General features: G+C 35.6%; 1 protein-coding gene across 8 annotated transcripts in view; it reads left to right on the plus strand.

Annotated features, from left to right (window-relative positions):
- The window catches only part of LOC108709985 (glutamate receptor 4), a 187,413-nt gene that overhangs the window by 65,115 nt on the left and 94,994 nt on the right, over positions 1-27,304 (plus strand). For all 8 annotated transcript variants that reach the window (XM_041584557.1, XM_041584558.1, XM_041584562.1 and 5 more), the window contains exon 4: positions 23,036-23,220. In XM_041584557.1, coding sequence (XP_041440491.1) covers positions 23,036-23,220 — 185 coding nt within the window. The remainder of the gene's footprint in view (positions 1-23,035; positions 23,221-27,304) is intronic.

Below are 27,304 nucleotides of genomic sequence, written 5' to 3' on the forward strand. Positions count from 1 at the left end.
TGTGATGGTCTCTGCAGTTGCCCTTTACTGGCTTAAGTGCAGTTACATTAGTGAAGGGAACATTTGACTAACTGGTATGAGTCTAAGGTACCCAAGCTCAAAGGTAAATGTATTGTTGGCATCCACCATTAAAACTGGTGTGTTTGCTATTGAAACACAACTATAGTTAATATAAATAAGCTGCTGTGTAGCCATGGGGGCAGCCATTCAAGCACAGGATACACAGTAGATAACAGATAAGTACTACTATAGTTTATATAAACAAGCTGCTGTGTAGCCATGCAGAACTGATCTGTTATCTGCTATGTATACTGTGCCTTTTCTCCTTTTTCAGTTTTGAATGGCTGCCCCCATGGCTACACACTTGTCACTTGTTTATATAAACTATAGTAGTACTTATCTGTTATCTACTGTGTATCCCGTGCTTGAATGGCTGCCCCCATGGCTACACAGCAGCTTGTTTATATAAACTATAGTAGTACTTATCTGTTATCTACTGTGTATCCTGTGCTTGAATGGCTGCCCCCATGGCTACACAGCAGCTTGTTTATATAAACTATAGTAGTACTTATCAGTTATCTACTGTGTATCCTGTGCTTGAATGGCTGCCCCATGGCTACACAGTCACTTGTTTATATAAACTATACTAGAGTTGCTGAAGCAGTTATACAAGTTCAGCGCAACATTATATTTTCATTGCTTTAAAAAACTTTAATATTTCGGTGTTACTGTTCCTTTAATCCATAACCTCCTAAATTCTCATATATCTAGAAGACTGGAAGTAAATAGTAAATGTCAAATTTGATCTGTTTTTAAATATTTTACAAGGTACACATAAGTGCAGCATTCAAACAAATTTTTTTTGTACAATAACTTTCTTTTATGAAAGTTAATGTTTACAAAATTTTCAAAGCTTAATTTCCCTTGAAAAACACTTTCAAGGACATGACTAATACACATAGAATTCTGCCTGTAACATGACAATATTCTTCTGAAAAATTAATCCACTTTAACCAAGAGGAGGAGGGAAAAATGGAACAAAATAAAAGCATAAAAGGAGTGGGAGGGACGTACAATGTTTCAGCGGTGGGAAGATTATCTAACTATTAGATTTGTTTAGAAAGTAAGTGCTGTGCATTAACACCTCCTTAGAAATTGACAATTGCTTGAAATACATGTCTCACGTGATGTCATTTCTGATTCTGTCAGTTTTTAAATGCAAAAAATGTTGTATATTCAAATAAAAAGTCCAGAAAGTACCTGCACTCTATCCCTTCAGGTTTGTGGTGGATGCTGGGTCAAAGTTATGTCATATAATCTTCAAAAATGGATCCGCACTCCAAACAATTCAATCAAAGTGATTTTTATTGAATTATCACTCACCTGTCCAACGTTTTGGCCCACGTTAGGGCCTTTATCAAGGATCCTTGATAAAGGCCCTAACGTGGACCGAGACGTTGGACACGTGAGTGATAATTCAATAAAAATCACTTTGATTGAATTGTTTGCAGTGCGGATCCATTTTTGAAGATTTTATATATATATATATATATATATATATATATATATATATATATATATATATATATATATATATATATATATATATATATATATATATATATATATATATATATATATATATATATATATGGTCCCTTGAACTATTAAAATGTCGTGCATCGAAAACAAATTGTGGTTTTTTTTTTCAGAGGAAAACTTTGGGTCTGGACTATTCGATTGAATTTTAGACATCTGAATCTTTTCATAACTAACAAACCATTCGAATTGTGAATAAAATCGAATTTATTAGAGTTTAAAAAAATTCATATTACTCTAAAATTCGACCTTTGATAAATAACCCCATATATATATATATATATATATATATATATATATATTGTGAATAAAGTACCCCCTCTTGTAAAATATAAGGATATTATAAGTTACCGAGGAGTTTCATGACCATATGTCCATATGTTTTTATACAGGTCATGGAACTCCGAGGTAACTTCTAATATCCTCATATTTTGCAACTGGGGGTACTTTATTTATTATTATACACAAATTTCAGTGAGTCATGTGACAGAAATGACATCAGAACTCACCGTTTATAACTGATGACATCAGAACTCACCGTTTATAAGGATATAATTTACAAGATATTCATGGCTTTTTGTTTATTAAATATATATATATATATATATATATATATATATATAGTGAGTGCTTCCTATAAAGTAAGAATTATTTCACATCTACACTTAAATTGAAAGGCAACACGCAACATGTTTAGGAAGTGGAGGTTTTTTCATTGAATGTCTAACCTCACAAGAACTGGACTTTTTTTGCATACTTTGCAACTCTTGTGTCTGTAGGGAACAAAGCAGCAATCCAAAAAGAGTGCCTTAGGAATACAATTCAGCAATTCTTTATCTACAGTGATTTATGTGCAAGAATATACATTATAAAAGGTCATGTGTCAGCTAGATACCAGATGGTGTATTTTTTTGTTAAGCATTTATTATTGTTGTACAGCAGCTGGACAAATGGCTGTGAATGTTTGAAGCTGTCAGAACAGAGGGGAATGCATTTCAAAAAGACACAAAAAATGACACAGCTCAGCTACAGTTGCCTGTAGTCAATGAATCTAAAATTGTACACTGTAACTGGCATATTTTTGTGATGTTTTTGCATGTGGAAACGAATATGTATTTCCAGTTATATTTCCTTCACCAGAAGGCAATGTAAATTGGTTTGCCCTTGTCTAATAAAAGGACAACCAAGTGTGGGAGTTTTACTTTGAAAGCAGCTAGTAAGTTGTAGGTAAAACTTCCCCAAAAGTCCCCTTGTAAAATGTATAATGAAGCAGTAGAATTCTTAATGAATCAGATGAAAAATGAGCGTAGGACTGGCCAGATGTGGGATGACAAAATGTCTCTGTCTTAAATATATTGATAATGGGTTGAGTGCAGAGAACTCTTGTATTTGTCTTGTGACAAGAAGTGGTCATTAGCTTTTGGGCCATTGATACACATTATGCTAATCACTCAAAGTGAATACATTCCGTTCTATCCAGAAAACAAGTGAATAAATAAGTGTAGGGGTTAAAAGACACAGTGGAGCATTAACCCTATGGGCCCCTACAGTAGTAAGCATCACAAGATATAGCTGGATTTACCATAAATACTGAACTATTGTCTCCAGACCATCCATGATTTTTTTTCCACCATAAATCTAGAACTATTGTCTTCAGACCATCCATGATTAGGCACTGTATCTAAGCGAAGTGCAGAGTAACTTTCAGTTCCATTTTGTCCATCTGCATATAATGATGCAACTTTGTTCTACTACTGTATCTGCAGAGATGACACTCTTTCAGACATGATTTATGAAGGCTTTTATACCAGAACCCAGAATGTCCTGGCAACAGCTATCGATGCCCAAACTTCAACCCTGGCCAGTATATGAGTCTGGGTAACCTCGTGACAATCTAAGTGAGATGAAAGTTGTGTAGATGTGTATTTATGGTAGATATTATGTATATTTGGTAGATGTTTGTGTGTTTGAGTTTTTTCAACAGTGAAGTTTTTTCCAGAAAGGAAATCCAGCCTACTGATAAAAATTAGTTATTGTATTTACTTTGGGGGTGTCTATAATCATAAGCTCACAGTTAGAGATAGACTAAAGAATTATAGGGAATAGGTAATATCAATGCCAGCTGTAGAGAGTTCCTTATGGTCCATTATGTTAGCCACACCCCAGTGAGGCCAAAGGGTCTGTTGCATAGTATGAGAGGTGATAAAAATGTAATGGCCAGTTAGTCTCAACCTCAACCTAAACGTCAGGAAAGTTATAAGTAATTATGTAGTCACATTGCAGTGACATGCAATTAAAAAACTTTATATAATATACATTTTGAGTACAATGGCGATGTGTATATTATGGAAACCAAGGTTAATATCAGTTATTACATTTATCAAATATTGTCTTCTGTATTTAGAAGAATAAATAATTAATTTTAATGTTCAAAAGAATAGGTGTGATAGCACAATTGACTTTTGGTGAGATTGACATAGTTTGCTTGCGTGCAAAAGCCATCCATTGACTTTATTTGGGATTAAAAAAAAATGCTAATTGACTCTAATGCATTTAATGTTTAAAAAAATGCTCATTGACTGAAAAAGCATTTGGAACAAGAAAAACCACAAGGTTTTATTTGGGTGGTACCTTACTCCAGCTACAATAAGTTAAATCTGTCCGGGGCGAATGCAAATTGCTTCCGAGGGTGCTCCCCAACATTTGGTGGACCTGTCCCAAGTTGGTTCATTTTTGGATACAATTGTATAACTTGCTATTTTCTATTTTGCGTATTAATCTTAGACGCAATCCCTATGTAGCCCTTCTAGGTACTATTTCTGAGGGAGTGCCTAAAAAAATGAAGGTTGCTTCACAGTTTGTACATCAAGTGGTTGCTAAATCTTGTAAAACACCTTTTATTCATTTTTAGCTAGTGAAAACCAAAATGGTCTGGATCTTCTGTAACATGAAGTTAATTTTAAGGGATAAACATCATACTTTTCAGCAAATTTGGCAACCATGGATTGGATATAGTTTTCAGAGTACCCTATCTAGACATCTACTTACCTTATAGTGAAGGTCCAAGATAATTTCAGTTATAACACTAACACAGGCTATGGGTTATCAGGATGCATACTGTAACAAACTGCAGTTCGAGGGGTACTTGTTTATTTTCGTGTTTTTCTTCTTATTATGTTTTTACATTCATATGTTATTTTGTCAATTACAATACTATGTCAACTTTTCATTCAATCATCATCGATGTGGCTTATCAACATATTACACTGCTTTGTTTATCGGGAATAATGTGTCTATGAACCGTATTAATGTAATAAGAAAATATGGAAGTATATGGAAAACAATACAAATTTATTGAAACAAAAAAGAGGACAGCAGAATAATTGCAGTAGAAATGAAATCCTTACTAGTAAGAATCCCATGTTTTCTTTGCATAGTCACTTTATTCTGAGTGGTTTGTGCAGCTGTACTGATCTGGGAGCTGCATGAAATAACACATCATCCTGTTTAGTCTCAAGAATCCTTAATTCCTTCTATAGGAAGTGCTACACAACTGGGAATTCAAATCCAATAACGATCATGTCAGAAACGAATCAGCTAAAATATTGAATATACAGCTGCTCATCAGGATATCACAATGCAGAACACTTCATATGTATAATTGGCTGCCTCATATCCTAAACTATTCATGATTCTTTCAAACTATAAAAATATAAAGTACTGGCACCCAATCTTACCCACACATTAATCAGTATCCTTGAGTGTTTATTTTACACTTATAAAAAATAGTAAATTGCAATTATTAATGTTGGTTTGACGGCTGTACCTACCATGCATTTCTCTAAAAATATTAACTCCCTAAAACTATTAACTTGAAAACTTCTTAGGCTTATTATTATTATTTATTATTTAGTAAAGGTCATATTTTAATGGTTTTAGAGGTTTTTGAAACTACAGCTAAGCTCACAAACTTTAAAACCACAATTGTCAGTGAATTTATTAAAAGATCCGATTATCAAAAGTGCGAATGAAAAAAAAATGAGCTGAATAATGCAATGAAAACCTCTAAATATTGGAGTCCAACAGGATCAGCGCAGCTCCCATTGGTTTTTACTTTTAGAAATATAGGAAAACCACCAATTTTTCAAGATTCGTGGCAAAAAACGCAATTCGATTGTTGCTAAATGGGCCCCTCAGTGTATATGCAGTCAATTTATAACTTGTATTCTTAGATATAAAGATTCAGATTATTGCTACTGTATATATTTACATAGTTAAATTGGGTTGAAAAAAGACAAAGTCCATCAAGTTCAACCCCTCCAAATGAAAACCCAGCATCCATACACACACCCCTTCCTACTTTCACATAAATTCTATATACCCATATCTATACTAACTATAGAGTTTAGTATCACAATAGCCTTTGATATTATGTCTGTCCAAAAAATCATCCAAGTCCCTCTTATAGTCATTAACTGAATCAGCATCACAACATCACCCGGCAGTGCATTCCACAACCTCACTGTCCTGACTGTGAAGAACCCCCTACGTTGCTTCAAATGAAAGTTCTTTTCTTCTAGTCTAAAGGGGAGGCCTCTTGTACGGTGATCCACTTTATGGGTAAAAAGGTCCCCTGCTATTTGTCTATAATGTCCTCTAATGTACTTGTAAAGTGTAATCATATCCCCTTGCAAGCGCCTTTTTTCCAGAGAAAACAACCCCAACCTTGACAGTCTCCCCTCATAATTTAAGTCTTCCGTCCCTCTAACCAATTTAGTTGCACTTAGTCTCTGCTCTCTCTCCAGCTCATTTATATCCCTCTTAAGGACTGGAGTCCAAAACTGCCCCCCATACTCCAGATGAGGCCTCACCAGGGACCTATAAAGAGGCAATATTATGTTTTCATCCCTTGAGTTATACAAGACAGAACTTTATTTGCTTTAGTAGCCACAGAATGACACTGCCCAGCATTAGACAACTTGTTATCTACAAAAACCCCAAGATCCTTCTCATTTAAGGAAACTCCCAACACACTTAGTGCATTTTTAGCACCTATATTTATATGTGTTTAGCACACACACACACACACACACACATATATATATATATATATATATATATATATATATATATATATATATATTTATAAATCAGCTCTCTTAATCGTTTTGTATATTCATACAAAGACAGTCTTTTTCACTGAAAGTACTACTGCATTGACTTTCAGCCTTCATATTGTAATTGGCTCCCTATGCTATTTTAGCGAATACAAAAAAAGAAAATCTATGATCATTATGATTCATGCGGTGTTCACTTAACTCAAACAAACTTCACATTGTTCTTTTATTTATTGACATAAAATGAATGAACTCTCCCTGGCTTTATCTTCTTCTTAGTGATGTTCATGGAGAGTTTTGTGGTCAGCCTTACAGTGTCCTGCGAGCAGATTTTACAGGTACAGGTATGGGACCTGTTATACAGAATGTTCAAGACCTGAGGCTTTCCGGATAAGGGATCTTTCTGTAATTTGGATATTCATACCTTAAGTCTACTAGAAAATCATGTAAACATTAAATAACCCCAATCGGCTGGTTCTGTTTCCAAAAGAGATTAATTATATCTTAGTTGGCATCAAGTACAAGCTACTGTTTGTATAAAATGGAGTCTATGGGAGACAGCCTTTCCATAATTCAGAGCTTTCTGGATAACCGGTTTCTGGATAACGAATCCCATACCTGTATTTCTGTTTTGTTTTATTTTTAGACTTGGCTGTTACTGTATATGCCATAGACTTTCAGAGAAACAGCTTTTATAGAAACAGACTGAATGTGTAGTAGGGTTGCTACATTCACTAGTCCCACTCCTAATGTCACCCACCCCCGTCAGACCTTTGAGGGACCATTTTTAACTCAATAATGCAAATAACTTAGATTTTAGTATTAACTGGACTACAAGGGGACTTGTATTTACACATTTAGTAAAGAATAAATTGTAGGTCCACACGGTCTTAAAGATGAACATGTGATGTTACGCACAGTCACAATATAGCTTCTCCATCAGTAGAGCCTGTACAAGTTCCATAAATATTGTCATTGAAACAGAACTGTGATACTCATGGCACTGCCCCCCCCCCCCATGCCTACCTTACTGTTACAAGTCCTCAGGAAAAGGGTTCTGTACTTAACAGACTCACAGCACAGGAATCAGATAATGTTGAGATACTAGACCCTACTTAACGTTTACCTCTTTTGCTGGGTCCCTATTTGGTTGTGGCTCACCTTTTGTAGCCTCTTTCAAGAGACATCCCCTACAGGTGCCACTGAGATGAAGCTAGTCTAGAAATCCCTTACCTAACTGGTGACTGGAACCAAAATAACACTATTTAAACAAACTATTATTACTCCTTACAAGTATATAATAGTATATTATGCAGTATTTCCGCTATGAAAGAGAATGGTCATAGAATATGAACATATAGCATTTTTGTGTTACCAAAGGTTATTTTTGCCAACAATCCTATTTTATGATCCAGCTATTTCTATCCCATTATTGACCAAGCTCTCATGTACTTTACCCTTCAATTTGATCACTTGTGAAGCCCAATTTACTAGTCAGTGTTTTGACTGGCTTTTCACATGGACCTACAGTACAAGCATGTTTGTTATGACTAGTGAAGGGCGAATATGTTCCGTTTCGCTTTGCCGAGAAATTTGCAAAACTCAGCTAAAAATTCAGGAAACGGCAAAAAATTTGCAAAGCGCATCGAAGACAATGGGCGTCTGAATAATTTGGACGTGCATCAATTCATGTCTGGCGAATACATTCGCTCATCAGTCACTATGACAGCTTCTTTAATTCTAATAATGAGTATTATTTACAAATAGTATGAAGATTAACGGAATGACTGGGCTATAACCCTTGTAGTGCCATAAAATGTTTAGTCTTCACGGCCCTCATAAATGCACATACTGTTGGCAGTTTAGATTTGGGGTTAGTGATTCAAAATGGTGTGCTAATGTTTGCAAGGCAAAGAACCAAGCTGAAAGCTTGCACTGAAAAGGGTTAAACCCTACTGATGGGTATTTACTGTACGTGAGCTGCTTCTAATTTTGTAGTTGATGATCTAGCAAACATGGCATAACAGCAGTGTAAGAATAATGGAACAGAGGTGGACAAATAGTGGAAGTGAGCAGGAGTGATGGACAGTTCTCCAAGCCAAGGATTCAACATATTTTCCATGAATCTTGAAAAAATTGTGGTTTTTCTATATTTCTAAAAAGTTCTAAAAATGTGAAATTTAATTTAAGTGAAGAAACCACGAAAACCTTTAATACCAAACATCGCCAAGTAAACGTTGTCAAGGTACTACAGACATCTATGAGAGCTGCGCTGATCTTATTGGACTGCTTTTAATAAATTTCGACTTTTAGAGGTTTTTGGATTTTTTAACTAGAAATTGTCCAAAAAACTCACATTTTTAGATGTTATTAAGGTATTCGTATTTTTCAGCAAATCGTTCCGATCCTTTTTTCATTTAAACTTTTTATATTCATTTTATATTTATAATCTGTTATTAAATTCAATGACAATCATTGTGAAATTATGTTCTCAAGGTATTCATATTTTTTAGTGCATTGTTCTGCGCTTTTTTTTGTTCACAATTTTAATATTCAGATCTTTTAATAAAGTCAATGACAATCGTGGCTTTAGAGTTTGTGAGGTTAGTCTTGGTTTCAAAACTCTAGAATCAATAAAATTCAACCTTTATCCAACCAATAAATGAGCCTCTAATGGAGGAACGTAATTAAAAATCTCAAGCATTATTTAAAATTGAGTTTTTATGAATCTTTAGTGCAGCTCGCAATGTAATTTGCTTGCTATCATTTGCTGGTGAATATTACATTGCTTGTTATCGCTAAGTAATTATAGCTAAGGAAAGGTTATGGTAAACACCTGTAAACGATAATACATTTAAAGAAAAAATCCCAATTTAGAAACCTAAAAGGTTATTGTCTCACCAGTAATACGTGGGGTCTCGGTGCTCATGCCCCAGACCTACAGAGATATCCAACCAAAACAGCAGGCACTCACAGATCCCACAAACAGGCTTGTAAAAGAAATGAGAATTTTTTTAGGCCACAAAGTAGATCAACACATAGGATCAAATTTACTAACCTCCGAAAATTCGCCAGCGACAGCATCACTCACATCGCAACACTTCGGCAGGCGTAAAATCCAAAGTTGCATCTAGGGCGCCGAATGCTGGCAAAGTAGCACTAGTGTTACTGCAGCAAGTGAATCGAAGTTGTGCTAGCGTTGCCTAATTTGCATACGGCGGGAAGTTAAAGTTGAATGGACGTATATGTTGCAGTAAATACATTACATTACACAAGCCTGGGAAACCTTAATAAAATAAAATAGAGTTGTTATATTGCCCTAAACATGAGCCCAGTGTATAGTTTATGTGCCATATGTTAGGAAATGTAGGGGGGAAACTGGTTACCCCAGAAAAAATGTACAATCTTTTGCAGCCTATCACCCTGAAAAATGAAAAGTCGCCAGCGTTTTTTGGAACTTATAAAAATTTTAAACTATTTTTTGAGGAAATCTTATCTACTCTATTGCACTTCGTCTGGTCTGAGGTGGCGAAGGCAAGTTTGGCGCAATAGGTAACGTTCAGTAAAATCCGCATCTTTGTGAATTTGCGTAGTTACGTCCATTCGCCAGAGCGAAAATTTGCCTGGCGTTAGGGAGCGAAGTACCGCTAGAGTCTATCTCCTTCGCTAGCAAAGTAACGCCAGTGACCTTTAGTAAATCGGCAGTAACAAAATGACGTCACGCTGGCAAATTTTCGCTAGCATTGGTCACTTCGCCCTTTAGTAAACCTGCCCCATAGCCTTACACGTTTCTTGCCAATAGGCACTTAATCCTAGGCTGTACAAAGACACATATCGGTATACCAAATATGGTTGACACCTTCTCTGGCGTTAAATATTTTGTTGCAAAGAACACTTTGCGATTTTTATAACATACATTGTGCGTGTTCGCAAAAGCCATTTGTTCACAAACATTGCTAGGAAGTCACTGAGGTCCGTAATTGAACAAAAAGGACGCAAACATGTTCACTAATGTTCGCAAAGATGTTTATACTGTTTGCAAAGACAAGTCTTGTTGATTGTATTATTGTTTATTGTATTAATTAAGAAAATCATGTTCTTATTTCAATTTCCATGTTTTTCATATTAAATTGAAATTGTTTACTTAGAAAAGAAACTGAACAAGTAATCTTAACATGCACCATTTCCTAAGCAAAAGATCTATTTGTACATACAGGCCTGGCACAATGTAAACAAATCTTTTCATTTTACGGTTCTGTAATAAAAATGAAATGTTTTTTATGTGATATATACACTTGTCATTTAGGACCAAGCCTAGCTACTTCTATAGCTAAGGGGATAGCAGAAGCTACAAATACATGCAATTTATAATTCTGTCAGTTAACCAGATAGAAACGGTAATTTTAAGGAAAAAAAAGCCACAAAGCTTACTGACCTGTTTAAAGTATCTAGTATTTCAAGGTTTATATTTTTGGCATTCACTGCGCACAAACATTGTTGCTGCTCTCTGTGTTGTAACCCTGAGGACTGAATCTACAATTTCAGCCTGAAGGTTGTCCAGACCAATTCAGAGTCAAGGAAGAGACTAATGTGTAAATGCCAGGGAGAAATTGCTATTCATAAGCATTCCTTAAAGGGCAAATCTTATTTCCTTTTTGAATCCCACTGTACATGTATTTGTTTCTCGTAGACGCAGCATTAAGGGGCATGGTGCAGATTTCATGCTAGAGAAAAGAAAGGTCTATTTGTACAGCTGATTTTATTCATTTTTGTGTTCATGAAACACTCTATGAGCTAATATCAGGCACAATATAGCGATGAGTAAAGAACATGTATTGGCTTTTCAGGATAATGGGATATTTAAAGGGAATTATCACAACAATGAAAATGTAATATAAGCTTCATCATACTGAAATAAGAAACTTTATAAATATAATCAATAAAAAAATTCTATCTCCCTCTCAGCATCTGTCTCTTCATGCATGAGTCTGGAGTCTGTTTTTGAAGGACACGTCTCACATAATCTTTGGGGGTGCACCTAAATGGGTGTATTTAAAATCACCAGAAACCCTGTCTTTCTACATGCAGGATTTGTACCAAAGTCAGTTATTTTGTTTGTGTTGGAATCAGTTGTTTCAATTAGCTCTAACTGAAGACCTGTGCATCCAGGCCAATGGTCCCCTAGTTACTCCGCTGCTGCAGGAAGATTGTACTAAAATTGAAATATTTGATTTTTTTGTTTATTTATTTCCAATTCAAAGGCTTTATTTCTTAATTACTAGTACATTAAAGCATACACATCTAGCATACTGCTTGAAGCTATAATATGGCCTGAATATGACCATCTGTGAATTTTATCTTGACGTCTTTGAGGAAACTTTCAGTAGAAATAGAAAAGGGTTCATAAATTTGGCTGGGTTCCTTTTGAAACATTTAGGGGATTATCTACTAAGCTCCGAATACTCGAAATTCTCCGAAATCTGAAAAATTTTTGATTTTTTTTTAATAATAGGCTTAAAAAAATCAAGAATTTTTCGGAATTTATTAAACCCAGAGGGCTAAAAAGCCAGAATATAAAAACACGGCATCTCAAACCTGCATAAAAGTCAATGGAAACAGTCCCATTGATTTTTGGTTGTGTCTGGGGTTTCGGGCAATTTCCCGATGTTTTCGGAGCTTTCGGGTGAAAACTCCAAAAAATTCTGAGTTTTCGGGGGAAAATTCACGAAAAAATCGTGAAAATCTGAGCTTTTCCCACAAAGGTAATTTTTGGGAAAATGTAATAATAAATAAGCGTTAAAAACCCAGGCGGGTTAGATCAGAGTTTGTGACAGTCGATATTGAGATAAATTCGGACCTTGATAAATAACCTCCTTAGTTTCATGAAATGTTTGATTCGTGCGATGGCAATGCAGACCACGGAAACTTGAAAATAGGATAGGGACTTCTGACTTATATAAAACCTCAGCAGGTCTGAGATGGCGGAATTTTGGATTCTGGCTTTTTGCTGCATCGGTCTTTAATAATTCTGGAAAAATTTGTGTTATTAAAAAAAATAAAAAAATTCGAGTTTAGTAAATAACCCCCTAAATAAACCCAATTGGCTGCTTATGGCTCCAATAAGCATTAAGTATATCTCAGTTGGGAATACGTAAAAGGTACTGTTTTATTATTACAGAGAAAAAGGAAATCATTTTTACAAATTAGTTTATTTGATGTTTGTGGAGTCTATGGGAAATGGCCGTTCTGGAATCCAGAGCTTTCTGGATACCGGGTTTCTAGATAACAGATCCCATACATGTACTATATGTTAGTACAGGATGCCACCCATTTTTGTTTAACCATATAAAAATTTGTACAGTTGTAAAGGGATTTTTGGAATTGAGGTTGCTGTATGCAATTCAGTCTTTCTTACATCATTTCATTTTGAAATGCATTCACTCTGGAACAGCCTGGGAGGGGCTTTTTTAGCACTGTATGTGCAATTATAATAATGGTTACATTGAGGTCATTTTCCCTTAAATGGTTAAGTTTTAGTACATTTTCCTGAATTACAGGTGTAGTAACCGAGTTTCCCTGTGGTGTCCACACGCTGGGAACTGTAAGTATGTGTTGTGATTCATAGCTGAGAATTATATACATTGTCAGTCAATTTCCTTGTGTATTGCAAGTTCCTATGTGCGTTTTTTCTCTAAATGACTCTTTTTTTTTTCTATGCACTTTTCTTTAGAATCAGGATTTAAGCATTTTACAGTTGATGGTTCATGCAAGGGCTAAAAGCTGAATGGTGGCAACTCTCTATCTATGGTGCGATAGTAGTGGAGACATTTGTTAAAAAAAATGGCAGGATTGGTGGTGGGGTTTCAGTATAAAATTCATATAAAAAATATATAATAGGATTCTAGTCTCTAAAGGGCCTGTCAAAAAGGGCCCATGGTTTCTGGGATAAAGCCCCCAGTTCAACAGGATATATACGTCCAAAAACTAAAAAGTTATCCCAAAACTGGTTTGTTCCCCTGTTTTTTGTGCTCTGCATTTTGGTTGCTTTCTCTTCTGCTCTTATCTCATTATTAGTATTTCTTATTTTGTCCTCTACTATATTCGTCGAGGCCTATTTATTGAAGGTCAAATTTTAGCGGTATTAGAGAAACTACGATTAAACTCTATTCCCGTATAACTAAGGATGACATGGAAGCTGTTAAAAGACTCAAACACTGTATGCAAAAGCCTCTTTTTCAGACAATCACTAATGAAAAAAAAATTCCAAAGATATTTAATGGGGTTATTTACTAAAATCCATAAATTTCTCACTATTTTCTTAAAACCACTTTAACTAAACTCCTGTGCAAATTTTTACTTTATTTATTAATAAATTTACTTGAAACAGTTTGGTGTAGAAAAAGACTCGATAAAACCGTACAAATAAAATCTGAATTGTACGATTTAATCGGATTTAACACCCGAAAACTCAGATTTTTGCCCAAAAAACACTAATTATGCAAATTATTGTATGAAACCCAGTGCAGACCATGATATCTTCCACTTGTAAATGGGACATGCTCCATTGACTTCTACATGAACTTGGCCGGTTTGAGATGGAGTACTATTTTATTCAGACTTTTAGCAGAATCGGGTTTAATACATCACAAAAAGTTAGTTTTTTTTCCCGCTGAAAATATGGTGTTTTCCATCCACGACCACAAATTTTTAGAGAAAAAAACATGATTTGTTGGAAAAAATAAATTTTATTAAATCGGCCCTAAGACAAATGATAACAAACTTTAGGTTGGTTGTGGACATTTATGGGGGAGTGTAATATGTTTGATAAGCGCAAAAAAAAAATTTGCAAACACCTCTGTGAACATTAGCGACCATTTTTGCTCTCTGATTACAGACCTCATTGATTTCCTCGCAATGATTGCGAACAAATGGCTTTTGCTAACATGCGCAGTGTATGTAATAAAATTTGATAATCTCAAAGTGTTTTTTGCAACAGAATACTTAACGAAACTCCAGAGCTGGTGTTAGCGCTAACCTTTGCTTATCGATAGTGATGGGCGAATTTGAGGCGAAAATCTGCGACGTCTGTTTTTTCGCTGACGAAAATGCGCCGGTGTCGCCATTGGCGAATAACAGGAATTCGGCGCAAATTCCTGCCTTGCGAATAAATTCGCCCATCACTACTTATCGATAATGTACAATGATTTTACATGGCGAGCAGTGCTGAACGTTCACAAAATACCATTTTAAATAACACTTTGGTCTTTAATTACATTTCCCCCTTCATTTTCTGTTTCATATCACTTTTCTTCCTAAGTATTTTACTCGCAATAACTACAGTATTTTTTTCTGTAAACAGTGTTCCATATGTTATTTAGTTGAAAATTTAATAAGTGCCATTACAATGGAAAATGGGGCAAAAGTAAACAAAAATGGAACAAATTTGGTATATCTTTTATGTCACCAATATAAAGAAAATTGTCCCCACAATTGTTTTGTTTTTATTGACACGGTTCCATTTTTGTCTGATAATTCTACTTTCTTCCATAATCTAGTTGCCAATCAGAGTGATGTTAAAAGGACAACCTGACCAAAAGTGACTATTTTAACATGCCACATATCAGTAAATCACAGTGCAATTTAAAGTGTGTTTTGTGATAGTGCTTCTTAGATATTGTCATCGTATCTTGAAAGGGAAATAAGCCTTTATTTAACTATTGGAAAACAATTTTTAGGATTTTCTTTCTTACCAGAAAAAGCAAAAAAAAAAAATGTAATCATTTCCTGTTCTTGCACAGTGCTAGAAATGTCATAACCTTTAGCTGCTGTGTATCTAAATGTTATAAACCTCAGCATGTGATCTTTCACAAAATTGCTCCCAGTGCTGTTGGCATATAGGGTAATATTCCTACGGGGCTCTGTAAGCAGGTTTTTTTTTTCATTTATTTTTAGTTACCATATGAAGATTACATGGAAATCACTTTTTGTTTCTCAATTTCACATTTTTAACATGTAACTGTTACTGCATTTTATCAAGTGTGAAATACAAAGGGGCAGATTTATCAAGGGTGTTCCAGGGAATTTTCGAAGTATAAAAATTCAAAATTCAAAGTAATTTTTTGGTTACTTGGACCATCGAATAGGATACTACGACTTCGAATTTACTTCAAATTCGATTCAAAGTAAAATAGTTTGAATATTCGAATATTCGATAATCGAAGTACTGTCTCTTTAAAAAAACTTCGACTTCAATAGTTTTGCGCTGGTTTTCACTCAATATGATATATTTGCGATTTTTCTGTGAATTTTGGTCACAGTTTTTTACCTTCAGGATTCCCGATAGTTTGGGGCTGTTTTGCGCTGGTTTTCACTCATTATGATGATATATTTGCGATTTTGCTGTGAATGAGTGAGAAAAACCAGAGATTCAGTAAATAATCCCCCTTAGACAACTTTCTCTAGGTCAACTAAAACGTATGTACGATTTACTTGGGCAAAAATTTTAATTTGGGAGTACAACATAGCAATCGATTGGTGAGTGTATATACAGAGGTCATACAGAAGCTGATATCAATAACAGATATAACTGCACTGAACTACTGAGCAACAAGACAAGATGTGTCTCTAATGTAATTTAGCTGAAATTCTGATCTTGCTGTGGATTATAGCTAGAAAACGATATGTGCCGGAGCAGGAGATCAAGGTTATTAAAATAGATATCTGCATGTTATTGTGAACAGGCACTTGTCAGAACATCATTTAGAAGAGAAATTAGGTAAGAAGTGGCTTGTACTACCTTGACTGTTACTCCTATTGTTTTAAGAGATATCATTCCAATTGATTTGCCCTTTATGTCAGTTTTTATATTGTAGTAATACATTATTATTATTATTATTATTATTATTATTATTATGAACTAGTCAGAGACTTTGGGAAAATGTGATTGCTGTTGTATAGAGTTGTTACAATTTTATGTTCTCCTTCAGTATTTGTCTGCCAATTTGCTTTTAGTTGTTACTAGTTCTTTTGGTTCTGACTATTGGGCCCAGTTACATCAGACCTCTCTTCCAACAAGCTATACCCCATGTTCTAATGTAATATGTTTGTAACAGGACATTAATCTTGAAAAGACAATATAATGTTCTTAATTAGACAATTATAGCTTATTTTATTGGCTCAAAAATAATGGATTTTCGAGTGACAATTCTTAAAACATACATGAACAAATTTCCAAATGGGCAATCTTTTTTTCCACTGGCAAATGTGTGACTATATACTTCCACAGGTTTGCAGGAGCTACACTATATTAGAAATATGCAAACAAAATTTTAAAAAACTTTATATTTTTTCCTTTAACAACATATTACTTTTCTCCAAGTGAATAGTGAAACCATATACATGGTGGGCCAAATTTATTGTAATTTGAAATTGCTTTTTATCCTCAGCTTGAGAAATAGTTTCTGAACTTGAATTTTTGAGATTTCTCAAGTGAAATCAAATCTTAAACATTTTGAAAATAAGCCAATAGTAAATGTATTTCCAACATTCAAGCTACTTTATTTTTCTATTTTTCTTTTTAAGTATTCAGATTTAAAAAATTGCCCGTTATCATTGCTTTTGCTAGTGGAAATAAAGTCTATTACTAATTAAACAAGGTTGCATCCATAGGTTCAATTATAATAAGATATGTAATCCATTCAGTATAAATTTTCCTTGCTAAATAGTATCAAATTTTAGGCATGGGTCAACTTTTTTTTTAATGTACCTTTTTGAGCTGTGTGTTGTTTTCCATAAAGGATCATTACACAGGAAAAAGCGGCGTAAAGTAAATGTACCAAATGTATACCATCCATTGCCACTCAGCTGTTTGTTCAATGCCGTTCCATTTGTCCTTCTGCCTTTCCTATGTTTTTATGTTTGACGGAAAGAAATTAGGGTAAAAACTGAGAAATCTGGTTTAGTACCAACACCTTAAGGGAAGGCAGACCATCTGTAGTTAATGAAGGATTTGAGGTGAATTGATGAATGGCCTGGGGTTACTGAAGCTAGAGTAGAAGGGTGAATCAGTTCATGCTGAGCACATAAGTCTTTCTGACAAAACTGGTAGCTACAGGGAACTGATATTCCTTATTTGACTGCTGGTTGCTCAATGGTGTACTCGTTTAACACTGTGTGAAGAAAATATAGGTCATATGGAAATTATTATTAATATTATTAGCCTTGAGAAGAGAAAGGGAAGGTAGAACAAAATGTAATGATATATTGCTAAGGGATTTTCCTCTGGTTTTGCTTTGTCCATATTTGATGAGTTGGAGGAGAGTTAACAGTATAGTACATGGTGCAGCGAGTGCCTTACTAACCAACATTACATTTGTTGATACAGTATATATGGAAAGATCATCCTCTTATATTTTTTTAAAAAATGTCCTTCATTCCTTGGTACAACATTGTTGTGGAGCACAAATATGTTCTGCACCTCTGTTGCTACAAAAATAACACTTTTAGTTTGTATTCAGATAAGAAGGGCAGTTTCTAGAGCCCATCTTTATCCGCACTGTAGCCCGGTAGCCACTGTCAAGTAAAATCCACATCTTTCAGTTGTGGGCATGATCTGATGGTACAAGTTTTAGATCATAAACAGCTCAATGGCCCATTAAGCCAACCCTGAAGACCTTGCTGAACTTTTGTGCCCTACAAAATGGGTCGTCAATTTAATGATTTTTTCCAAAACGTAATCACAAAAAGTCTTGAATAAACCCGACCAAACGTTGATATTTTTTAACGCAAGAATGTTTATACTAAAAAGCTTGTGGCAGAAAAATACATTCACCTTAATTAATAAAAAAAAATATACCTCCCATTTAACTTCAGGATCAGCTAGCCAGGTTTTTCATCTGAATTTTATGTTTTTTTTTCTAAATTGATAAATCCCAAAAATTTAAAAAATATAGAATTTTACGGAAATGTGGTAATGATCTGGCCAAATTAGCTACACGCATACAAATGAGGGCATTGATTAATGCAAATTCCCTGGATCCCTGTTTCATTAGTAATTTAGTATCTGTACTTTACTTTCTCTAATGAAGCCGCTGCAATGGCACAAGCACCATGTTTTTTAAATGTTGATTAATTGTATTATATTGAATTAAAAATAAAATGTTATGGATTGACTCCACATCGAGCATAGGACATGTTACCCCACATGTGGTTCAACATAGGGCCATATTTTGAGCTGGTATCTAATGTTCTGGAAAACAATGTATCTGGAAACAATGTGTTTGTCACAAATTATAATTCATGAATGATTCAAATTGTCTGAAAGTTTGCAAGTAATTTGGCTTTCATTTGATCTTATTCCCTTACTCTTGGCTGATTATCTACCAGAACCAAAGGTGCATAAATGGTGTTGCTTCATTTATAACACAGTTTTTGAATTGTATGGCACAGTAATAGCTTCAAACTTGCAGAAGACTGAAACAAAATGTGTTACATTTATAGTAATAGATGTGTTTGGCAAGGCTCATTGATTTGGCAAAGAGAGGCAGCTGGTTCTACCCTGTGTTATGGCTGGTTCTGCTGTTTACTTCTGCTCTATGAGGTTACTATACTCATAGGGCAGTAGATTTTGTGTGGTTTCACAGTAGATTTTGTGTGGTTCTCAGTTTATGATCTAAAATAAAGCAACGCATACGTGGTGTACTGTATAGTAAGTCAGAAATGAAGTCAAATTAAGAGCATTTGAACCTTTGCCCTTTTTATATGATATAACTGGAGTGGTCTTGACTGTAAAACTATTGTGCTAATCAAGTGCATGCATCTTGTCTATGGACGGGGGGGGGGGGGGGGGGGGGGGGTTGAACACTTAGTATGAAGGCATGACTAGCTGCCAACATCCAGTGGCAGAGCTGCTTATAATTTCTTGTGTGTGTTGTGGTGCACCAATGGAGCATGCCTGGATAATAGTTTTGCCTACACAAAGGGTTTTTCCTTTAACATAGCCAGTACATGGAGAGAATATAATATGTCTCAACATTTTCACCAGGTCCAGTAGCCCCCTAGCAACCAATGAGTAGGTAGCATTTATGGTTCACCCAACAATGACCCCTTGATTTGTTGTTGTGCATTAATAGACCTGATGTGGATATTTTACATTCAGTACATTGACCCCTTCTGTAGCTCTGTAATTTCATACATTCTGTAATTCCCTAGAGCTAAGAAACTGAAGGTCAACCAGTGATATCTAATTTGAGCATCATAACAACAAATATTACTGTATGATTGATAAAAATACCAAATAGTCCCTTTATGTATTCCCTGCATACAGCAGTTGGTGCTCTATCGTCCTCATAATTTGTGCATAATAATGTGTAATAAATTGTTTCTTATCAAATCTCTTTTTATTACCTGTAAACTCTTTAATTAATTAACATCCTTTATGATTAAATCATGTCTACTTTTCATCTATTATCTGATCAAATCTCTGTAATATCCTGCTTTAAAGGGAAATATTAGTATAGCTTCCCAAAGGTTTAATACAGGTCAGTATTATTTTCTTTTTAAAGGAGAAGGAAAGCTACAGAGGCATTTTATTGCCAATAGATTAGCGACAATAGTGCAAGCTAGAATGCTATATTTATTCTGTAGAATGTTTTACCATACCTGAGTAAATAGCTCTAGAAACTCTGTTTGTTAAGGATAGGAGCTGCAGTATCAACATGGTGTGACATCACTTCCTGCCTGAGTCTCTCCCTGCTCTGGGCTCAGATTACAGAAGAGAAGGGAGGGGGGTGGGGAAGAGGAGCAAACTGAGCATGCTCTTGCCCAGGGCAATGAGGTTTAAGCTGAAGGCAGGAAGTCTGATACAGAAGCCCATGTCTACACAATAGAAGGAAAGAAATGCAGTGTTTCTTTTGACAGGGGACTCAGAGCAGCATTACTTTGGGGGTTTACTGGTATATTTAGATGGACCTTTCTGATAAGGCTTACTGAGTTTTAACCTTTCCTTCTCCTTTAAGACAAACTTTGACGATTCGTTGTGAGTTCTAGATGGCTTAAAATTTGATGCATTAAATCTCTCCTAGATGAAACGTGAAGCAATATGTGAAAATGAATTTATGCTGACTGTACTATTATTTATAATAGTTGTGCTCTTTAGTGAAAACAATATAAATACTAAAAATAAAAAAATAATAAAAACAGCATGTAAAAATGTGTGCAATATATACTTTCTATTGGTTGCCTATTTAATGGCAATTTTTTGAAGAATGGTATTGATTGAATCACACTGGCATCTTAGCTTCTGACCACATTTACACCATAACACTGGGATTTATTTTTGTGGCTCTTTTGAACTGGGTACATGCTATAAGCAACTGATTGGCAGTTGCCTTGACCACTAAGTAGAAGGAAAAATTCAAGTAAACCTCTGATTGACTGTTAAATGTTACTGCAATGGTGCAGAATCACCCGGTGATCCAGATATCATGACATTAGTCTAGCATACGAAGTGTTTGGATGTCATGTCATATTTAATAGGTCTGTGTAAACATTGGATAAAATATCTTGGAGGGCACTACCATGGATACTGAGCTTGAACTGGACAACCTAAATGCCTCCAAGGGCATAACACTGCTCTATATACAGAACTTTGCTTATTTGCCCTAAATATAGGCTTTTACTTACTAGGGTTGATAGATGATATACTATCCATTAAAGCAGCTAGAATTCAGCTTAATTCCTTCATGTTTTATGCCAAGAAGGCAGTAATCGTGCACTGGTTGGGGGATACTCCCCCCCCCCTTCCTTGACCTTCTGGAGGCATTTAGATGGCGCCCTTGCACTTATGTATGAAACTAGGGGAGCTTCTGACAGTTTGACAAGGTCTGAGAGGGACTCGTGTGATCCAGATTCACTAGAGCTGCAACCCCACTCTCTGCCTCTCAACCTGATGAGACACGTACCACTTTTGACCGTTAATATTTCCTTGTAACTACTGTATATACTTGGAACTGATTGTTACCTACTCCTTGTACAATGCTGTATATTGATCTGACACCAATCCAATGCTACTGTTATTAATCTTGTTTGTTTACTTTGTTTTGCTAAAACCAAGAAAACTAACCATTAAAAAAAACATAGACTGTCTGCCTATTACACTTTAGAGTCAGTTTGTGGGGATTGTAATAAATATGTTAGTGCTCTAAAAATACATATCAAAGTGGATCTGTCACCCAGACACAAAAAGCTGTATAATAAAAGTCCTTTTCAAATTAAACATGAAATCCAATTTCTATTTTTTATTAAAGCATTCATAGCTGTTGTAAGCTCATTTAAAAATCTCAGCTGTCAATCAAATATTGTATGCCCCTCCTCTATGCCTTAGGCATAAAGGCGGGACAAACAATTACTTTCACTTTCCATTCAGCACTTCCTTGATGTCACTGCTCTCCACATATTCCCCCAGTTCTCTTTACCATTTAATTGTGTAGCCAGGGGATGGGGATGGACATCAGGTCCCCCATTCTGGTGCACAAACAAGATTCTGAGATTATGCAAGGCTTGTCTTAATAACAGTGTCCACAAAAGATACAAATAATTTATATAGTGCAATTAAAGTTCATTTTGATTGACTAATGTGATAAACTAGGGTTTTGAATATTTTTTTGGGGTAATAATAATGTTAATAATAATAAATGTAAGTTGCCTGGCTATATATTAAAATGAGATGCATCCGTACTGCTCTAATAACTGCATTTTTTAGTGCCCCTAGATTTTCAAACTATCGGTTAACCTTATTTTAGCCGGCCATTGACTCCTTTATCTGCCCACTGCACCAGTGATAAAATGTAAATGGGGGGGGGTTAAGTCCGAAGGCAAAAAATAAAATATGTAAATCATGGTAACCAGTGAAGTGAAGACTGCTAAGAATAAAACACAATATCATTTTTACTTTCACAAAGCATATTTTGAAGCCAAATATGTTTTTTTCTGGTTACGTGCCCAGAGCAAATGCCCACTCTACTTTTCCCTTTCATTCACATATCCTCTATAAAACGTAAATGCTACTGTAAATCCAGTGACACATATAACTTTGCAACAATCATACTTAAATGATTGCAAATAATAGCTGTTAAACATTCTATGGCCTATATAATTCAGCTTCTATTTTCTTGGTTCCATACAACGCACACATTCATTTCAATCCTGTCATTAAGAGATGGTTCCCGTTCCTTTGCTTAGTTTCAAGTGTTGCATTACGAGTGATTTGTAGCAACTAAAAGGAGTAAATTAGATCTCATTTAATCATTTGTCTTTTTCAGGATATTCAATACTTCAAGCAATTATGGAAAAAGCAGGACAAAATGGATGGCAAGTTAGTGCAATATGTGTAGAAAATTTTAATGATGCCAGCTACAGACGCCTGTTAGAAGACTTGGATCGAAGACAGGAAAACAAGTTTGTAATAGATTGTGAAGTTGAAAGACTTCAGAACATTCTAGAACAGGTAATTATTGTTGTTTTTAACTTGTTCTGGCAGTAATGCGGGATCAGGGGAGCCAATGCTGAGCTGAAAATCCTTAGGGCTTCTTTATCAAAAGGATGAGCACAAGTAAACCCAGACCTAAAGTAAAAAAAAATAATGATGCTGATTTTGCATATTAATTATTTGAAGAAGCATCTTTTTTTCCAGCACATTTCTTCACTAAAAATATGTGAAAATGAAATAATGATGAACACGACCTACTAGGGCCCACCAGAGAACATCTCACACTTTTATGTGAATTAAATATATAATACTGTAGGCATTATATTGTCGTATGATAGAAATAAGAAAGGGTTGATGGGAGTTGTTCATGGCTTGAGTCGACCAGGAACTTCTTAGGTACTCTGGCACACAAATTCAACCCATAAGAAAAATAATGAAAATACACATTATATTATAACGTGCTTACATAACCTCTTATCTGTAATAATAAAGGAATTTTCTTTTGTAAAGTCGATTTTCCAGTGAGTTAAAATTACGGTTAAATTCCAAAACACTTATAACTTGTAGACATTGTAGGATGTAAAACTGTTTGGGGTATCTAATTTAATTAACACCTAAGGACCAATAGCTCAACAACGGACCTGCATACTGGTAATAAGTGCTAAGATAAACTGTGGGCTGTGCTGTATTAAGAATTTGACTTTGAAATAGTTGGCAGTATTTTTGACTTTAGACATCATCTGAACTCCCCTGATATAGATACATAGGAAACGTTCAAATATTTACTAAGTCATAATTTTGGATGGCTTTCCAGGCAGTGTAAAACCATTTCAACCAAGAAAAAAAAAGTCATATTTCATGTCACTCTGTTACAGGCTCTCCCATAAAATCTCCTGACTCCATTGAATTGTATATATGTTTGGAGTATTTATGTTTCGGAAAATTTTGTGAACAAATATGGTTTGTGTTCTGGTTTCCTTCAACCTAATCAGTTGGTATTAGACAGAGGAAATGCAACTGGATGATGAATTGTTATTCTTCTGTGCTTTACATGGTGCTTTTTCTTTTGAACAAAAATGTCTCTTGGAATAGTAAGATAGTCATGGCTGTGTAGGGATTATGGAAGGTGTAATTCAGAAATATCCAGACAGTTGTTTCAAATTGATGCACAAGGGGCCAGATTTTTTATTCCTCTAGGTGCAAATGCTAGATCGCTAAAGGATGCAAGAGCACACTCCTTAGTGCTCACTTACCGAGGACTTGCATACCCATGGGGAATGCTGCTTTCTGCAACAAGTGTCAGATCAAAAATCAGGAGGCATTATGAGGCACAGTCTACCGGTGATTGGGATTTCACATTTCATAGCACCCTGTCCTGACAGCATTTTTAAGTGCTAAATCCTGCCAATAGATGGCGCTAGAGTGCAATTTTTCAGTAAATTGCTTCTGCTGGACTAAGGCAATTGCACTCTAGCACCATCTAGAGACAGGAATTAGCCCAAAAAATTACACAGTGCAGAAGAATGTGAAATCTCAATGGCTTCATCTGTATATGCTTCCCCCTCCTCACCAATACAGGTCTAACACAATCAAAAGCTCAGAGGATTGTAACCATTCTGGGTAAAGCACAAAATGCAGGTGCCCAAAAGTTTAGAACACAGTATAAAAGTGCCCAAAAGGGAGTGCTTGCCTAAATTATTTTCTGTTTCAGTCTTTATTTTTAAATAAATAAATAATTTTAAAAATAAAAAAAAAAAAAACTAAAACACAGAATGTGATAAGCATAAACTTCAAATAAGCACTGTCATTATCTGCAGAATAATTCATCTATGGTGATTATTATCATTTTCATTCTTGACTGTAAATAGAATATTTTTTTTTTTTTTGCACCATAAACCTATTTATTACAATGTACCATCTGTAGCTGGCGTCTTGGTTTTAATTTTGGTAGAAAAAAAGAGTCGCACGGATAAATAATAATTAGTGAATGATAAAAGGTCACAAGCATTATTAGTGATTTAATGGTAATCTTGTTGATTAATTAAACATACAATTAGGGTGTGCATTACTGAAATAGGGGAAACAGAAACATAACTGTACCTAAGTATGTTAATTTAACTATGATTATAGTTCTCAGAAAAGTGTTTTTTTTTTTTTTTTTGCAAACAATGTTTTTACTTTAATTTCCAAATATAGCAAAGTATTATCATCTGCTTCTGATAAAATTGCCTATATTTCCATGTTTATTGACAGTCTTCATGTATCTCTCCCAAGGATGCAAAAATGACCCATTTTAATTACTGGCTGCAATGGAACTTTTAAAGGATTATTTGCAACCACCAAAGAACAGTTGTGGCCGTGCAAAGTTAGCTACAGTTGTACAAATATATGCCATTCATTAAAAGAACTTGTTTCCTTTGCACTTCCACATAATTGTGCTTGGCTCAGCTAAGTCTGTGTGGCCATCCTTGAAGCTATTGCCACCTTTAAGGTGGTGAAAGCTCCAAGGTACCAACACTGGCCAACTTCAATGGACACAGCAGACTTGTGCTTAAAGATTCAGACACAGACATAATTTTTAGAATGAGCATCAAGATATTATGGTAATATAGCCCATTTTGCATTGAAGCACACGCGTAACTGCACAAGATTGAATGCATTGCTTCTCATGAGCAGCAGCTCTGTGCTGTCAACACACATAGGGGCAAATTCACTAAGATGCAAAGTTGCCCAAGGCGCAACTTCGCCGCACTTCTAGCGAAGGCTAGCGAAGGCTAGCGAAGGCTAATTTGCATACGGCGCGAAATTCAAATTTCAATGGAGGAACACGTATCTGCACTACAAATGCCTAGAAAACCTTCAAATCTGCAAATAAAGATTTTATTTTGCCCTACACATGTGCCCACTGTCTAGGTAAGTTGCCATGAGTCAGGAAATGTAGGGGGGGGGGAAGGGGAGCCCCGAAAATTTTTTCGATCTTTTTCAGCCTATCAGCCATCATGTAGAAAACACGCCAGCGTTTTTTTGGGACTTAGAAGAAATTTTGACTTTTTTTTAAACAATCCCTATCTACTCTATTGCGCTTCGCCAGGTCTGAGGTGGCGAAGGAAGTCTAGCGTAAAAGGTAGCGTTCAGTACACTGCGCAAGTTAGTGAATTTGCGTAGTTTCGTCGCTAGCGAAGATTCGCCTGGCGTAAGGTTGCGAAGTAACACTAGCGAAACTACGCCAGCGTTCGTTAGTGAATTTGTGCAGTAGCGAAAATGCCAAACGCTAGCGTTCGGCGCTTCGCGTCTTAGTGAATTTGCCCCATAGCCTTTACTTACCTATAAAGTCCCTCAAATGTGCACCTCCTCCTCATTATCCATGATATGGTTGCGGAACCTTGAGGAACTAAGTTTAGTTGTAAGTGGTGCATATTTGTCAGAGATTAGGGATGTAGCGAACGTCGGAAAAAAAGTTCGCGAACATATTCGCGAACTTGCGCAAAAACGCGAGCGGTTCGCGAACGGTTCGCGAACCCCATAGACTTCAATGGGAAGGCGAACTTTAACATCTAGAAAAGACATTTCTGGCCAGAAAAATGATTTTAAAGTTGTTTAAAGGGTGCAACGACCTGGACAGTGGCATGCCAGAGGGGGATCAAGGGCAAAAATGTATCTGAAAAATCTGCCTGTGTGTGCTTGGAAGAGATAGTGTAGGGGGAGAGCTGTTAGTGATTTCAGGGACAGATGATAGTAAGTTTGCTGGCTAGTAATCTGCTTGATACTGCTCTGTATTGGAGGGACAGAAGTCTGCAGGGATTTGAGGGACATTTTAGCTTAGGTAGCTTTGCTGGCTAGTAATCTGCTGTTCTCTTTAAACAACTGCCATACGTTGACCTTGTAGGCATTGTTTGCCCAGTTTTTTTGGACGCAGCCACTGAAGCACAGTTGCCAGAAAAAATATGCCATATAAATGCTGAAAATAGTCATTTTTCGCCATACGTTGACCTTGTAGACATTGTTTGCCCAGTTTTTTTGGACGCAGCCACTGAAGCACAGTTGCCAGAAAAATTATGCCATATAAATGCTGAAAATATAAATTTTTTTGGTTGCAGCCACT

This window comes from Xenopus laevis, chromosome 2S (genome assembly GCF_017654675.1).
Source record: "Xenopus laevis strain J_2021 chromosome 2S, Xenopus_laevis_v10.1, whole genome shotgun sequence".
NCBI classification, from domain to species: Eukaryota; Metazoa; Chordata; class Amphibia; order Anura; family Pipidae; genus Xenopus; species Xenopus laevis.